This window comes from Thermobia domestica, chromosome 9 (assembly GCF_964235325.1).
Source record: "Thermobia domestica chromosome 9, izTheDome1.hap1.1, whole genome shotgun sequence".
Lineage (NCBI taxonomy): Eukaryota > Metazoa > Arthropoda > Insecta > Zygentoma > Lepismatidae > Thermobia > Thermobia domestica.
The window spans coordinates 103,846,909-103,865,280 of record NC_137462.1 but is presented as its reverse complement, the minus strand read 5'-3'; the positions used below and the strand labels follow the sequence as shown (position 1 = coordinate 103,865,280).

At 33.4% G+C, this 18,372-nt stretch overlaps 1 protein-coding gene across 4 annotated transcripts in view; it reads right to left on the bottom strand.

The window, feature by feature from the left end:
* Positions 1 to 2,480: 2,480 nt before the first annotated feature.
* norpA (no receptor potential A) overlaps positions 2,481 to 18,372 on the bottom strand; it is a 387,967-nt gene continuing 372,075 nt past the window's right edge. For all 4 annotated transcript variants that reach the window (XM_081771645.1, XM_081771642.1, XM_081771643.1 and 1 more), the window contains 4 exons: positions 16,963 to 17,140; positions 16,034 to 16,237; positions 12,810 to 13,056; positions 2,481 to 8,403 (listed from right to left, as the gene is read on the bottom strand). In XM_081771645.1, coding sequence (XP_081627771.1) covers positions 8,335 to 8,403; positions 12,810 to 13,056; positions 16,034 to 16,237; positions 16,963 to 17,140 — 698 coding nt within the window. In that variant the 3' untranslated portion in view covers positions 2,481 to 8,334. The remainder of the gene's footprint in view (positions 8,404 to 12,809; positions 13,057 to 16,033; positions 16,238 to 16,962; positions 17,141 to 18,372) is intronic.

Sequence of the window (18,372 nt, the reverse complement as noted above, 5' to 3'; positions counted from 1 at the left end):
AGTACTCATTAGTACTCACAGAGCGCCGAATAGCACATGATCGTCATTTGTTTCCTGGACCGGATTTACAGCAACATTATCACTCAAGATGGCGATATTTTTCGCAGAACGACTAACACGAGGACAACCAAACCGGTTTTCTCAAATTAAACAATCTCATCACACTCGACTTATTAGGTGCATTATGTTGACAAAACATTCTACAGAGTTTGCAAACAGTTTCTGCATAACATTCATCACACTTGTATAAGCTTTCACTATGACAACATGCTGCTCCATCGTGAAGCGTTCCACTCTTACAATCACTAAAGTTGCCATGTTTGTTTTCCGTAGGGATGGCCACAAAGTTCCGGTTCCGGCGGAACCGGTTCTTGGAGATCTGGTTTTCAGAACCGGTTCCAGACCTGGATCCGAAGAACCTGTTCTAGACCTGGATCCGAAAAACCGGTTCCGGAACCGGATCCGTTCAGACCCGGAAACCAGTTCCACCAGGAACCGGTTCTGGCCATCCCTAGTTTTTCGTTGCATCCTTGTAACATTCCTGCAAAAATAATGGATGTTCGGGTATGATAACTTATATGTTTGATTTATGATTTGTCACGTGGATTATTAAACAACGCCAAATATGAACAATTCAAGCTTATGTCCGGATTTATTTTACTTTGATAAAACACATTTTGTGTTATGAAAATCACATTAATGTTTCGATGATGTAATTCTTTAGTAAATAAGTCAGTGATGTCACGATTCGCTTTATACATATGATCATCAATTATAATCAGATATGCTCCATCTTCAGGTTAAAAATCTTTCATTTGTGGTTGTCCTTCATTAAACTGCACTGCAACAAGCATTGTTGTATATATATATATGTTTTGCCTTCTGTATAATACCAGTATGTGTTACGACATCTCGTATTTACCATACTAGAAAAATTGAAAAGCGTTCGTTTCACAAAATAAGTTTTTCCACAACCACTACATCATACGAGAACATACGTAAATAAATGTCTGCGCTGTGTATCCATGATTAATACTAACACCTTATCTCATGTTAAATGTATATTCAAATTGTTTCGCGGTTAACTGTAAAATTTATCGCCCGATAAGAACATCCCTATGAGTAAACTCCTCTTTATCCAAGCAAAATGACTTACACCACAGTATAGGGTTGTTAATGAAATCTTTATGTTATGATATATAAACCAAAAATGTTAGACACGTTTTCGAGAAAATCACAATTTCTTATTTTCACCCTCTACCCTTATTTTTGGGTAGGGAGAAGATTTTAAAAAAATACAGAACCTTATAAAAACATATAACAATCTGAAATCTCCATTTTTCGCGCGCGAAGAATAACGTTTAGGAAAAAAATTGAAAGGCATATTTAAATCCTATCTCCCCCTCCCTTAGGATGTGTATTTTTTATCGAAGTGAAAGGATGAAAACACAGCTCGATCAAATTAATTTTTGAATTTAGCTTGAACTTGCGTTGAGCGTCTTCTCGCATTTGATTGAAATACATACCCTAAGGGGAAGAGAGTTCAAACCAACCTTGATTTTTTTTCATAAACTTTATTCTTACCGTGCGAAAAACGGACATTTCAGGCAGAACATTCTAAAATCAGACTAGTGTGTACAGCCATTTTTCCTCTACTAATGGTTATTAATAACAATTCCTACCTTCCACGCTTAGCAATTGTAATTTTACTGTATCGTGATTAGGGACAAAATTTGACCATTTTCCTTTACATTACAAACATCCCGAAACATTGTGTCATTAAGATAATACATAAAATCTCTAGACCTTTTGCACAGCCATGCAATTAGAAATAAGAATGGTAATTACGTATATTAGGCCTATATTAACTAAATCTGAAGTATAGATCATACGCTGCTAACTTCTCAATCGGAACAACTTGTTCTGCCACGGCAAACTTCAGTTTTATATAGCAACTTTTATGTCACGTGTAAGGAGAAACAGGCCTCTATATTACACAGTCAAAATGTATTTTATAATTTTCTGACATGCATACATACATGTTCTTTGTCAATAAAATCAAAATTTTTCATACACATGCTAAAAAAAAAATCTCCATATAGGTATAAGACATTATTACGTCACTACCCTAGAAATCTTCCTCTCTCTTTTTCTCGGTGATCGTATACCCTCTAGAGGCTTAGATAATTTTTGCAAGTGGTGTCGGCTTTTGACTTTTATCAATTTTTCTAATTTTTTAGGACAGTTCTTGAGATGCGAAATATATATTTGTTTAGTGGATGTAGTCTAAACCTCTTACATATTGTATACGTTACGTTCTTTCACAAAATGTAAGGAAAATGCATTCCTTTTGTGTATAAATATTGGAATTGAAAAATCTAGGATTACTTGTTTGGACAAACTCTGGTAGACTATCGTCTAGATTTTTGTAACCAAGAGAGAGTATTAAAACTAAAGGAAATAAATAATACACAAGGTCTTATATTTATATATTTATGCAACAAATATATTTTTTTCTCTAATACACAAACATTTTTCAACTAAAAACAGTAAAATTAGTTTCTGATAACATATATTAAATGTAGGAAACTATTTTGAAATTTTGTATAATCATTTTTTTTAATACAATGTAGTAGGTAATATTTATGTATTTTTTTTTTCTTCTTGTCTCATCCTCATCATAGAATTAACAAGCAGGGAATTAAAACGCCGTCACAGCAACAACAAAGGTTGTGTTGTGTGTGAAGGCAGTTATCACACTATTTAAGTGGTGACTAGTCCTGGTACACAGTGCAATAACACAGTTAAACATTGAAAATTACAACATAATATTCCTTTACACACGAACACATTATATTCTCTTCTTTCTATATATATAGATATATCTATATACTCTGTACAAACTTGGAACATTCTCAGCTCGCACAGTAGAAAATATATTTATCAATTTGTATATATATAGCTATATATATATAATTATTAAACCTTGGCACTTCTTTTTACACAAATAAGTATAAAGATTTACATCCTTCCACAGTACAAGGAATTCGAAAAGATTTTTTAAATGTTTGTTTTAGCAATAAGCTTAATATGCTAAGAGTGCCTTTATACCCTGCTATAAGAAATCTGTTAGAAATATAAAATATGCAAGGAAATATCAGGGTATTTTTTTTTAAGATTTTTTCTTTATTTTAATTTACAAAAGTGTTTACCTTTAAATAACATTTATTACAAGAAATACTTTCTTTTTTAATAATAAAAAAAAGAATAATGAAAAAACATTAGTTTTGTTTCTCTATTACATTACCAAACTGTGTCATAAAATTGAAATCTATCTAAGGTCTACTTTTTTATAACTCATAATAGAATTCATGCAATTTTTAGTTCTAAACTCGTCACCTGTGTGGGAAGTATTGTCGTCCAATAACAGGCAACGTTTGGCACTATGAGATTCTGTAACTACTAAAGTTGGAAGGACACTCTTAATTAATTAATTCTTATAATGATAGGTACTATTAATATGGGTTTCTTACTTTTCGTTTTTTATGCATGAAGGAACAACAGCTACGTGGACTAAAATTCTATTCATTCTCTTCATAAAAAGAAGATACTTAGAATAATATTTTTAAAATGTAGGTTTAAAAAAGGAGAACTATTAAATGAACACAAATCTTGAAATTTCAGCTTGGAATATTTATATTTAAAAAAAAAAAAAAAAACTGACAGGTCCATAGCCGTAGAAAGTCATAAAATTTTATTTTGAAAACCTGTTTTAAAAGCAGTTAGGTTGTTTTCCCTCTTTCATTGAATTCTGATTACGTTTCCACAATACTGATGTTGGCTACGGATCTCTCTGCAATTTTGTTAAGAAAAACTTTTGAAACAAGAGCAAATAAAAACTATTTTGAACACGAGGAAAAAAATAATCAGCAATGAATCCATGATAATATAGGGAAAAGTCAGGAGACAGAATTAAGTATAACTTTGTTCCTTACAATCTAATATTAAACTCAATTGTGCATGTCTAAGGAATACAGCCGAAATACTAAATTTGAAAAGTAATCATACGAAGATTTTTAGGAAACTTTCTTTTACACATGTTTTTATATTTCTTGCTTAAATCTTTGAAAATAAAAAGAAAAAAAGAAAATACAAGGAAAAAGGAAACTGACAATAATTCGTATTTGAATATCGAGAACTACTACAAAATTTAAACACTTACTATTGTTTTCGAAAGTGATTTTTCTTTCTGGTTACACAAACTCAATTTCAATTACTAATCTCAGTGTTTATCAAACAGCAGCATCACGAAACTAATTTAGAGGGAGATTTAAGTATAAATACGTATAGAGCAAGAGGATGCAGCTTCTTCTAACTCTTGCCTGGTTAATGGCATAGTAAACATTAGCTTGTGTTAGGAATATGATTAAATCCCCTTAACTGAAACTTAAACAATTCTGGGGCCTCCTATCCTATCTAACTTAGGTTGAATCTCCAATATGTGAAACCCTCAAATTCAATCTATCATCTTTCTAATCAAGTGAATACACCCCTGGATCATCTGCTTCCCATTTCGAGTGTACTTGCGAGGAGACTATTCTAATATTTAAATATCTATCGTTTTGCCAGTAAAATCTTTAAATATCTTGAATTTATCTATAAATTCTATAATATATTTACTCTATAAATTCTGGAATTTATTAAAACGATTTCGATTTGTTAACAAGAATAGAAATTTGAGTTACTAATAGGAATAAATGCTGCGATTTACTAAGAGGATTTCGGATAGTCTGCTGATCTTAAATTCTTTGCTTCTAAAAAGAAACAAATCTTTTTCCCCCCCTCAAATATTTTTCATATCGGTGCAAACATCAAGAGTGAAAAATTTAGAATACTCCCACCGAAACAAACTAAAACGTATTTTTTTTAAAAAAAAGCTGGGCTGTACCCATCAAGATAATGCAGTCAGACAAATTTAAATAGCTCCCCCAATTCCTTTATGATGCTAGCTCAATACAGATCATTTTGTGTCCTAGCAATAATCGGATCACTTTTTTGATTGACAGATGAAAAACAACCAATTATACAGGCAAAGCTACTTCCTTGAGAATGCTTTGCAATGCATACAAATTACTACAAAAAGTATATTATTTTGTAAATCTTGAAGAAAAAAAAAAAAACATTTCAGAAAACAACTCAGTTATACTAATTCTGGACAAATGTTAAAAATTTTGTGGAAAACTTCTATTATCATTTTTACCTGAAAGTTGTTCATGCCACTTCAGACTAATCTGAAGCAGTGATGATTTCAAATTTTCACAAAGAAAAACAGAACATCAGAGAGACAATAACAGAATATTGAAGGTTGTGGAAACTAAATTCGGAGTTTTGTACTAGAGCGTGAAGACATGTTACCATCAGTGATTGTGCTCTATATTACAGCATTGACTATAAACAATAGCCCAACACCGGTTTCTACTGGAAGAGATGTTGAAAGAAGTCCGATAAAGTTTGCCAAACTCTTCTGGCATACTGTTCTCAAATCAGGCACTGTGCCTGGACGATGTTTTGCGACACATTATTTGAACTCCCAAATGCACGAAGGTCCATCGATATAGTATCCGAAGATATGTCCGAATACTGTACAGCCCGTACGTTTATTTCACGCGCCATGCTACAATGTATGAAACCATTAATTGATCCATATTGCTGGACACTATCTTCCTGAATGTACACCTTCGACACTTCATCACTGTACAAAAAAAAGGAGGTCTCGTCAGTATAAGGGTTCGAGAACATGCTGTTGATAATAGGCTACATTTACCTTGACATTTGGCACAACTCAGTGAAGCAGAAGCTTGCCTTTATAACAAAAAATCTGCCATCATTATAAACCCGCGGAGAAACCTTTTATGGTAAAAGCGAACCTGTTCATCTGGTTCTTGATGTCCTTAGAATCATCTTAGAATCATAATAAATAGAACGGTTCTGTTTGGAAGTCAGTAAGAAAATTCAGATCTCGTCCAGGGTTACAATATATTACCATTTGTTCCATGATAAATATCGGTCAAACCGATATTTTCAACTTCACAAAAGAAACTAAAATCTCTGAACAAAGCAAGTTTTAATTAAAAATAATTATTGTATAACAGTGTCGCCAACTAACTACCCTAACGCTTCATCAGACACAGTACAGATATTTTGCAGTGTATCTTACGTTCTCCGATAAGTTGTTCGATAAGAGTAAGCACGCGGCTTATGATTCAGTTGTTACTTCTTATCAATGATCCTTAGCACAACTGTTTTGGATTTCGCATTGCTGGTGATGCATCTTTGCATAGACAGGTTTTTCTTGGTGACCAACAGACGCATTGTCAAATGGCATTGGCCTGGGGAGTTTTTCTCCTTGCTATTGTGGACCATCTACTTACTCTGGCGGACACTGTTTTGATTATATCGGTGGTACCCTTCTTAGATACAATAGAAACCTTTGGCGAACATCGCATCTTGACTGCGCTATAACTATTTTATATCATAAAGATCTTTGACGTTCTGCTCCCAGAAAGATGTTATTTTTGGAAAGCTGAACGAAATTCACTGACAGGGTACATACTAGTGTACAGGCTTCTGCTTATCTTTCTCATATTGCGACGAAACAGGGGCGGATCCAGGACGGACTTCTGGGGGGTTGTAATACTGCTACTTAGAGCTACTTTTAAGAGCTCCAAATTCTGGGATGGATTTTATTTATATATAAAATAAAGTTTCCTCTTCTGGATCGCTCCCCCCCCCCTGGATCCGCCCCTGCGACAACAGTGCTCTCAGGGATCTCTCAAAATAATTTCCATAAATGTAGATTAAACTTTTTAACTAAGAAAACCAATTAGATATTCTGAACTTAAGTCGTGGAACTGAGCCCCACGCTGGGCTACCCTCTAAACTAATTAATTACAGTTTAGAAGTTTCACTACTATTGTTCAATAATAATAATTGTTTTACTATTTCAGAACGCCTCTGGTGAGCTAGATGCAGCGTATTGAATTCAATTATCCGTGCTCAGTTTATCCCCTTTCACGCGATTACTTCAGGATTTTCTTGACCCAGTAGTTCTTCATTTTACTTACTTGTACAAGTAGGTTCCCAGTGTTTTCACGACACCGAGTAATTTTCATCACAGAAATGAACCGGAGAAATAACAAGATATTGTATGATATGTCCAAAAGTGAATTATTCGTGACTATTTTCGCAATAGCTTGAAAATGGATAGTATATATTTTTTTCAGTTTTCTCAAGCTTAAAAAATTATGTGATTTCAGATTGAGAAAACTTTACTGTGATTGATCGATTTGTTCAAGCCAATAGGGGCTCTTGAGAGAAATCATTAGTAAAACAAAAATTCAAATTTTAACGCTAAAAGCTAACGAAAGAAAATTTACATAATTTATTAATCTTTGTACACAACCTTCCTCAGAACCTGCGCTTGGTTCAGGTACAGTTTTATCGACAAAATTCCATTCTTTGATATGACTTAACAAGCAAAGTAGGAGTATGCAAATCTTCACCGTCTTTTTAAACTAAACTACTATTTAAAAACCAGACAGTATATATACCGCATATTATGCTAATAGTGTATGATCATAAATTCATTGCTGATTAGAAAAAAACGGCATTTAAAAAAAAAGACAGAAATAATAACAATAATAACAGAATGGCAATACATAACCACAAACAACCAAAAGATGCATCAAATCATATCAAATCATGACAATCACACGAAACCACAACTTAGAAATAATCAACAGAAATATATTTTGCACTCTTTTCTAAACATTATCAAAAAAAAAAAAAAAATCATCATTTATTACAAATAGATTTTTTTGCTGCAACTAACGCACACTTACAGACAAATCACCATTATCACCACCCACTCACACGTCTAAAAAGGTAATTTAAAATGTCCAAGACGTACTATAGTTTAATTGGTTCTGAAATTGGTCTGGTGTATCAAGTACAGAGAAATAATATTACTTTTTTTTTCCTCTTTTAAGTATATTTTTTCTCACATATTGGCTCGGAATAAAACACCAATCTTAAAGAATGAAGGTGTATTTTTTTTCTTTTTCTTCTTAATCATTCTTTACGAAAACGAAATGTTGCATTTATATACATAATAACTGGAATTAGAACTATGTCAGATACAAAATAAATAAATAAATATATATGACTAGAATGCAAATTCTGACATAATACTGTTCTAGCACTATGCGTGTACTATATACAATGTATTTTGGTATTTTTTTCTTTTGTTTCAAGTACGGAAAAAAATGCAGCTCATCACACGAAAAATTCTGTCTTGCACGCCAGCTGGTATTCAATTTCTTCATTCTTGTACATTTCAATAAGCTGGAAGAAAAGAATATTATTCATACTTCAGTTCAAGTGAAATTTACAGTACAAATCTGCAATCATATTGCAGCGTGATATTATCAATGTTTGATTTGACTTATTTGCCTCTCTTAAATTACATTTAAAAAAATGTTTATCTGAAAATGTCGAGCTGTTGTTCAAGTTATAGCGTATACAGAGAGTGCAAACTAGTTTTGAGATCAAAATCATTGATTTCACTGACTTTTAATATGAATTAGAGTACAAATAGTTACAAAATAAAGCTGAAATAGTTTAGAATTAGCAGTATATTGTAACTAAAACAAGATTATTGGTACATTAAGTAATTCAACAGTATTAACATCGACACATTTGATATGACACTGAATATTAATGCAGCCACAAACACACACACAATAATAATAATAATAATAATAATAATAATAATAATAATAATAATAATAATAATAATAATAATAATAATAATAATAATAATAATAATAATAATAATAAATAAATAAATAAATAAATAATAAACTTTTGTGCACTAGGCCCCAGGGTGTGGATTCGATGTATTTTGCTACACAGAATCCAAATTTCGAAACTCCAGGACGATTGATCGTGTCAGTTTTTTTATGGGCGAAAAATTTGAGCAATTTTGGATAAGGACACTTTTCAGCTCATAAAACTGACACGGTCAATGGTCCTGGGGTTTTGAAATTTGAATTCTGTGTAACAAAATACATCGATTTCATACCCTGGGGTCCACTGCAAAGAACTTTTTTTTTTCTGTGTAATTAAATCACCTTTTGTTTCAGGCTTTGAACACACATGTCCAAACTTCGAGTCAGATGAGCGACATGATAGGTCTTCAAGAAACAGTGATTGTAATTTCTTGATAGATTAAGAAACAGCAGCAGAAGATAAAGAGTGCTTTTAGTAGTTCTTGCTTACAGCTAATGTAGCGTAGTGTAGTAACTTAAGTTGTATCAAGATCGTAATTTCCAGAGTAATGTATTTAGTTATAGAATAATATTCTGTTGTAGAAGTCCCTGTATAGCATATGATACAAAAATACTATTCAAGTAGATTAGATGTAATTGTAGAATAGAGTAATTAGAAATTTTATGTAGAAGGCGTTTTATAATTATTATTTTAGGAAAATATCGTATTCCGTATTTATATTACATTCAACTGACTTATTTATTCATTATTCATATTTCTTCTCTTGTTTATATTCCTTTAAAACACATTTTAACAGTCTACTTCCGTCATTGTACTAAATAACATCTAAGAGTTATATTGACTTCCGGTATTTCCCTCCAGTAAGTTACAACTATTATCATCAAAATACAAGTAACATGAACTCCATCTTCAATACTGTATCTAGATCAAATTTTGTGTTACCTCTTGCGTGTCTGATAGGAGGTCGGAAAATGGCTTTAGGGAAAGGAAAATTCCGTCCTAGTTTTTTTCTTTTTTAATTTTTTTATGTTGTTTTTTTATTTTTTTTTTAAAGAAATGCATCTGCTTTTCTTGCATTTTACTCGATACTAAGATACATAACCTTAAACAGAAGGGAAAATTTTCAATGGGTTCGTATGGATTACGAAAGATTCTTAAACAATATTTTTTATCAGATATTAACTTATTCGCTTGACACGTAATGCGGTTTATTGTATGATCAAAGTTTTTCTAGTATTATTAGATATATAGCTTAATATAATGTAGTTTGGCTTCTTTTATCGGTTCTTAGTGCTTTTTAAAGATTTTTTTCAGCTATTTATCTGAATTATATTACAAATTATATTATATTATATATAGTTGCTTTCGAAGTTCACATTATTATGTTTGTTTTCTCTGTTTAGCCAGGGCTTATGCTGATTATTCTAAGCACTTTTCGTCCACTTCTAAGAATCAACGTGAACATAAAACGTTGTAACACGTAATAAGAACAAACCATAACGATATAAATAAATATATTCTTGTCCTGGTCCCGATTTTAAATATTTGAATAAATATAATAATGGCCTGGGATACTGTCTGTAGTGTGGAAACGATTGCGTGGTGACGCATTACAAAATTATCCCAACAATGTACGAATTTCTGGGAAAACCTGTGATCTATAACGAAAAAAATGTAAGAATTGGAATCATACTATAAACAAAAAGGATTAAGTTGCTCCAAACAACTACAACGATATTGTATATCTATGCGATAAATTACTTCCATTTTCGTATCTTGATTTTGGGCAACGGTGCGTAAAAGTACACAATCTGTTGAGTAGTAGAAGAAAAGAGAATATGTTGTTGATTCTAAAATATAAAGAAATAAGATTTAATCGTAGTAGCTGAAAATCTATGTTGGTTTTAAATGTATAAACTGTACTCCTAGTTACTGTAACAGTAAATAGTTGTTTAAAGGTTGCTATGACGATCGAAAAAGATTATTATTAATGGGATTGCGAAAAGAATAAAAAGGTAATAGAGATATAAAGTGACGTGTCTGATTTAAGGCAATTTAATCGTGTTGATATAGCTAAAAATTACGCGAACTGTGGGCTGAAATGTAACATAAATATAACGTTACACAACCACAAACATTATGAAACCACTGGTTAATCAAAAGTTATTCTGCGTATTTGCTAGAAGCAAATGGATGAGATCCGTTAAGAACTAATGTTATATAGCCAAACAACCACTGCTGATGTATATTGTAAGCGCTGATATCTAACTTATATGGACACTATTTGTTTTCTGAAGAAAAAGTGAATTATTGTCTATGAATAACACCTTCAATAGTACAGCAGTTTCTAACACAAGGTAGCAGATAAATATCGATACGAAAGTCAACTGAATTTTCAAGCTTGAAACAAAAGAAGCAAATTCAAAGCTTTAATATATACGCTTGCTTTTACCAGGGAAAAAAAATCAGTTACATAATAGTCAATAACAATAGAGTGTTTGCCTATTCCGATTTCCAACAGACTAGCTTTGTGACTACATTCAACCTTAATTTTTAACTCTAACCATAATTCTATTCCCTAAATATGCTTTGCTGGTTCGATTGAAAAACTAATTTAATTTTAATATCACAACGTGATAGTTATTCTATTGTTTCTATTGTTTCCATTAATTTATTTACAAGTAGCATATGAGCCACTGTTTTTAGTTAGGAGTGTCTCATCTTCGGACAAAATTTTAATAAAAGCTTCAAATTTAAGAGTTAAAATCATAATTTTGGGCTATATCTCATGAACAACACTGCTCGTGTCACAATAAAAAGGCTGATGAAAGTATACATCAGTATCGCTTTTACCTAAATAAGTAGCATGGTTATCATAACATGGATTTTTAATTTTACATTAAAAAAAAAACTACGCATGAAGATTTGCTCATCCGTATCATTTTGTTCAGCTCAACGAGATCTATAGATTGATATATATTTCGCTTTTGGACATTATTTCAGTTATGCGCTGTAGAATTTTATTTATTTATTTATTTATTTATTTATTTGGTTTTGCTTTCTTACAATCTACCACCTAATGGAATGTCCATAGGATTTCCCAAAAATTGTCAGAACTTTGAGATCTTGTTTTGGAAATATGATTGGGTTGGCAAGATTAAACTGTGACACTGTGCTTGCATGGAGATATACAAAGCTTAACAACGCATGCAAATTATTTGAATTTACCATCAAAATGCATGTTTAGTTCGGCAGAAGATTTTTGAACGCATTCTGGCAAGAAATGGTGAACTGGCCGGCCAAATCATGTGATCTATCTCCGTGGATATATAATCTATGAGGTTATCTTAAACCTCAGGATTAAGAAAAATAGCCACGAACAATTCGTCAACTGAAAGGAAATATTGAACGTACCATTGCCAGTTTATCGCGCAAAAATGGTGCAAAATGGAAGTCAGAGCCCACTCCTGCCACCGAAGCAGAGGGCAGAGGAAGACATTTGAACTGCATTATCTTCAAATCCAATACCATTGTTTGCTTTGCACAATAATTAAATTATTTATTAAAACTTATTATCATTGGAAGGGAGGCACGATGAATAATATGCAGGGAGGCAGGGAGGCAGTAAGCGTGTGATGGATAATATCGTGTTCGTGGGTTTTCTCGAGGTACTCCCGTTTCCTCCCACTTTTTATGCCATCAATTCTTCCATCATTCGCTTGCTTTAATCATCATTTCCCTTAGCCTAACAGGCATAATAGTGGGACGTTAAACAAAGATTTTTCATTATTACTTGTAGTTTTCATTCTATCTCATTTTACAGGTCTGATGTTCTTATTGGTAAATCCTTTTATTTTAAATAGTGTTGCAATTAATATTTACACAGCTTTAGAATACTTAAGTTATTATTTGTAGGAGCATTACAAATACCACTGTTATGAAAGAATAATTAAACTTACATTCTGAACATCCTTCATTAAATCATCCATTTGATCCTTATGCTTCTTCCTCAATTTCTCCTTCTCTTTGCTCTGTTTCATTGTAGCATACTTCCTCTCCTCGAAGAATTTCTTCGTCATATTCTGCTTCTTCTCCCGTATGCGTCGCTCCCTCTCAGCCTTATTTCTTAGAGTCTTATCATTGGCTACTTCCTTCATTGTTTCAATGGAGACTTTGGCTTGTTGACTGTTCAATTCCTTGTTTTCCCTGTAATTAATGAAATCAAATCTTTTATTTACAATCTTTATGATTAAGTGCCATACGACAAAGCATCCTAGAATGCAAATAAATGAATTTCAAGTATGTAGTTGGTTGAAACCAATTACACTGACAACAATTACTATTCTTTGCGTATTTCTTACGTTAGTCTGTCATGTTGAACAACCATTTTTTTTTCCAGTCCTCCCCACTGGTCTAGTGGCTAGCGCGACCGTCTTTGGTGCAGAGATTCCGGGTTAGATTCCCGCTAGAAAACCCTTATGCGCTGGAACGCATTATGGTGGTTTAGATTCCATCTTAAACTATAGGTCCCTGTCTCATATAGTCTCAGTACTGAAAAGGGACGTTAAACTTCAAAAGTAACGTTTTTCCACGATTGGAAAAAAATAGTTGTTTCAATTCTTTTACTTATATAACGTACAGGCTTCTAATTTATCCGAAGTGCGGCTATCTAATAATAGTAATAAATACATAAATAATAATTTGCCATTCTTGAAGGACGCAAACTTTTCAATATCTCGTCAAAGCTCAAATAAGTCTACGTAGCAGCACACGCAGCCAAGTTCTGCACGCGTTGCAAGCTCGCGTGCTACACGAGCTACACGAACGACTACATATACCGAAATGGTCATTTTCAAGACACCACTACTGAGTTACTAATAATGTCAGTAACGCAAAATTACATACAGTTACTAGTACTGACATGTTGTACAAAAGTACCAAATCTTAACGTGTGAAGGATCATCGCAGATTGAGCTATGAACCCCTAACAAACTGCGTTTTTCGTGGTTTCTGTTAGACTCATTCACTCACCTACTCATTGACACAAATGTGTGGTATGTTCCCAACTAGCTAGAAACACAAAGTTTCGCAAATTAATAGGAGCTATAGCATTTCAATTTCAACTGTGCTTCTTCTGGCGCTGCTGTCGATGTGTGTTTTCCCGTACCTGTCTCGAAAGAGGAGGGACAAGTTGCTGCGGCCGTGATCTTTCAATTGTTGGATGCGGAAGCGATGCCACAACGGATTATTTCACTTACTTCGCTGTGCTCTGTCTTGTTAGCCATTCTAAGTAGCCTACGATCTTCACTCGTCAAGACCAAACGACTGAATGACAAATTGGCAACACAACTGAGGCTATTCACTTCTTTTCCGTAAGCAAAGGGTGTGTTTCATCCGTCAAAGGGTGCCGGGGGGAGGGGGGCGAAGTATGTTTCGCATATTTTCCGAGGGCACACCTGAGATTAGAGGCCTGCACGGGCCGGGCCCGGGCGGGCCGACTCTGTTATTTCTTTGGGCCGGGCCGGGCTTGGGCGGGCCGACACTTATTTCTTTGGGTCGGGCCGGGCTTGGGCTGGCCGACACTGATTTCTCTTCAGGTCGGGCCGGGCTGGGGCCGATCAATTGCAATTCTTTAATAATTATTGACTTTCGTTAAACGATAATTGGAATAAAGCCAAACGTTGAAGAAATGTGTCCGTGAAAAATGTTACAAAGAATGCAATAACTATTTACAGTTTGTGTTGCTTAGCGGCTCCCTTTCACTATAGAGGATTGCAGGCATTATGCGGTAAATTGAGCTCTGACCTTGACCTTCACTGAACTCAAAATATAAAAAGAAGGGGTGGGAATGTTTTGCCTGTTGCTAAACAATATTGCCATCTTCACTTTATGCTAAAAATCAATTAAGTTAGATTTTTGTTACAGGGAATGGAGTTTTTGTTCTCTCGATGACAGGCAAAGTTCTAGGAGGCAATGGCACCATTCGGAAGGCAAGCGTCAGGTTGTGAACCAAAGTTTAGAAAATGTTTCTGAGGGTTAGGTCAAATTTAGTACTAAATTTTGAGAAAGATTCGGGCTCGAGCTAATTTTTTTTTAAATTAATCGGGCCGGGATCGGGCCAAAAACTTAAAATTTACCGAGCCCGGGCCGGACTTGGGCCAAGAATTTTTAAAAACTTATCAGGCCGGGCCGGGCTTGGGCCAAAAATCTCCAAAACTTTTCGGGCCCGGGCTGGGCCGGGCCTAGGTATGTTCGGGCTGGATTGGGCTCGGGCCGGAAAATTCGGCCCGTGCAGGTCTCTACCTGAGATAGACAGGCTCTAACACGTAAATCTCCAGAAAATTTTAACATTTCGGATACCACAGCTAAGAGAGCCAAACAACGCCGTCAAACCTCCCACACTATGACTTGTATTGACAGAAATGTTAATTTTCAACGAGATATGACTGCTGGCTACAACAATAATACTGTCAGCAACGCCAAATTACAGACAGTAATTAGCAGACCCCTATTAAGGGTGAAGTGATCGCTTCAATGCCCCACAAGTAAGGGTGCCGAAGATTTCTGAAAACTACTGAAAACATATGATATCGATTCTGCCAAGCTCTTGAAATAAGTTTATTTATTCTAAAAGTATTTGAAAAACTTGGCCAACTAGCTACAACAGATCGTAACTTATCTTACCTGGATAATTTGGTTGTATTGATAATGTAACCAGTTCCCAACTTCTTCAAACACTTTCAGAACGAGGGAATTTATTTCATGAACTTGGCAGAATTGATATCATAACTTAACTTGACTGAAGAATTTGGCCGCATTGAAAGCTTAGTCTTTTTTGTATATGTTTGGAACTTGGCTTTTTGACATGAGTGTTTTGAACTGGCATTTTAGTAAATTTAATACACTTTAAAAATATTTTTCACATTTTAGAAATACTTTAGAAACAGTTTCATTGACTGATTCAATAATTCATTATTTACCCTGATTTGTTTTGTGAACAAGACGAAAGAATTCGTAAATACGACAATATGTGATTACAATACCAGTCATCCTTATTCACCCAAAACCACTACTGTTCACAACAAATAGGAACTGATAATGATTCAAAAAAATATTAACGATATTACAGAGTACGATTGTGTTTTTAATATATATAACAACATATATTATGAATAAAACAAACCTTTCGTGTTTTAATTCCAGCTGCTTCAACTGTGCTGCTTGGGCTAATTCCATAAGTCTTTTGAGGACATCCTTCTGTTCCTGAAGGTGATGTTTAACCAATTCCCATTCTTCTTTGCGATGACGTTCGACCATTTCTGACCACTGCAATGTCTGTTCAGTTACCAACTTCTTCACTGCAGGATCTGAAGTTAGATCTGCCTTACTGCAAGTAATATTAATTAGACTTTTAATAAACACAATCTTTTAATGTTACATTACTGTAAGTAACTATTTACTTATACATACATACATTATTATTATTATTATTAACGTAAAATTTTAAATGTGATCTATTGGTAGTAATTCTGTACAAGAATATCCAACTTTTAAATTTCAGATAACAGTGTCATAGTTGTATTAATTCTATTTTGCTAAACTAAATTAGGTAATTTTATATCCATAAAAGATGTACGAATGCCACACAACAGATCTTCATTCTCGAGAAAAAATAGGAAAGAACTAAATAAAGTAAGAAAATAACTATACTGAACCATTTTTAGATCCGAGAAACATATGTTCTCCAGGAGTCTGCATGCTACAAATTGATATCAGTAACATTTATTACGCCAAAACACCAAACAGTTTTCACACCAAAAACTTGTATTGTCAATTTAGTTTTTGCAAGATGATAAGGATACAATTCCAAATGTTTGACAAAGATATTTGTTTTCAGCTATCAACAGTACATTACCAAAGCACAATTAACGAAAGAAATGTGTGGTGTTTCGTAAGTTGAAATATTCAAAACTATATGTTAACTACAGAACAAACTTTCAAGCATAAACAGTCTACAAAGATTAAACTACGAACATATTTTCCCCCTTCACATAAATCTTTCTTATGTCCTTTTCATATTGTTGAGAAGCTTCACGACGGAAATATACTTACTTTTTGCCTCTAACAAGCTTTTCTATTGCTGAACATTGCTGCTTTTGTATTGTCATTCGTTCCTTTTGTTGTCGTTTTCGAAGTTGTTCTAATTCTTTCTGCTGTTTTCGTTGAGTCTTTATAAATCCCTTCTCATTCCTTAAAGATTCTGGTGTAATTATTTCAAATTCTAGATCCTCTGTAGAAATGAAAAGAGGAATATTAGACAGCGTAGTATCAATGAACACATTTTATAGCAATTCAACATAACTGAGAAATATTTCATGTGTAAATTAATTCACTAATATACATACACAAGAAATATTATTTATTTATATATATATATATATAGCAAATTGTATGTGGAAGATACCTTTAGTACCAAAATTTCATATTTTTCAGGAAGTACTTATGAGGAAACTTTATCGGAACATTCAAAACTTTTAAGAAGTACGAATTGGTTGTGGACCTGATACTGGGTTTGTCATATATATATTGCAAACGAAAACATCTAAATCACCACCACCACTATAATCATCATCATCATCATCATCATCATCACCCATCCAACAATAGGTGGATACCCTATTGTAAACTGAGAAGTTACTAAGTACAAAATCCTGCCAAATCTCTTAGTTTTGGCATAATAATTACACTCTTTTAATATATTTCTTCAATTGTAATATTTCATCTTCATCTCCGTCTTTTACTTCTATCAATATTGCTAATAATAAAAATTATTCTCAAGTAAGTATTAAGCAGATTTTCCCCTTTTGTTATGCAATGTATCCATTATTTCTCTTTCTTGTAACTTTCGCTAACCGTTCCAAATTGGTTTTTTTCACTACATTATACTAAGCTATTTTTTGCACTCTACATATGTCTACACCTCAAACGCTTTCAGTAAATTCTTATCACTCTCATGTCATGTCCATGTTTCTCCTTTGCATAATACAATACTCCACACAAAATATTTGGAGACAATTATTTATTCAATGACCCACAAAATAAGTTTTTGTTTCTAGAAGTTTCCTTTGCCATTTCTATCTAGGATTTTATTTCCCGCACACATTTCAGATCTTCCCTATGTACTATTAACAAAAGGTACCTGAAACTAGTTACCATGTTCTACCTTCTATTTAACTTGTACGATTGACATATTTCCCTCGTTCCCATCATCATTACATGGCGTTTGTCCTTTCAGTACATATTTTCATCCCATATTCTTCAAATATTTCCATAACACCGTATTAACAATGCAGGAACTTTTTAATTATTTCTTTTAAATTGATATTAGATAATGTTGTGGAAAGGTAACACCTTGAATTCTGTTACTTTGAAGTCGGGAAGATCATTTACAATGGCGTTGTATAATTCAACGCATTCGTTTTCTCCTCCTAAAACTCTTTTTCGTTCTTATTTTCTGCTGTC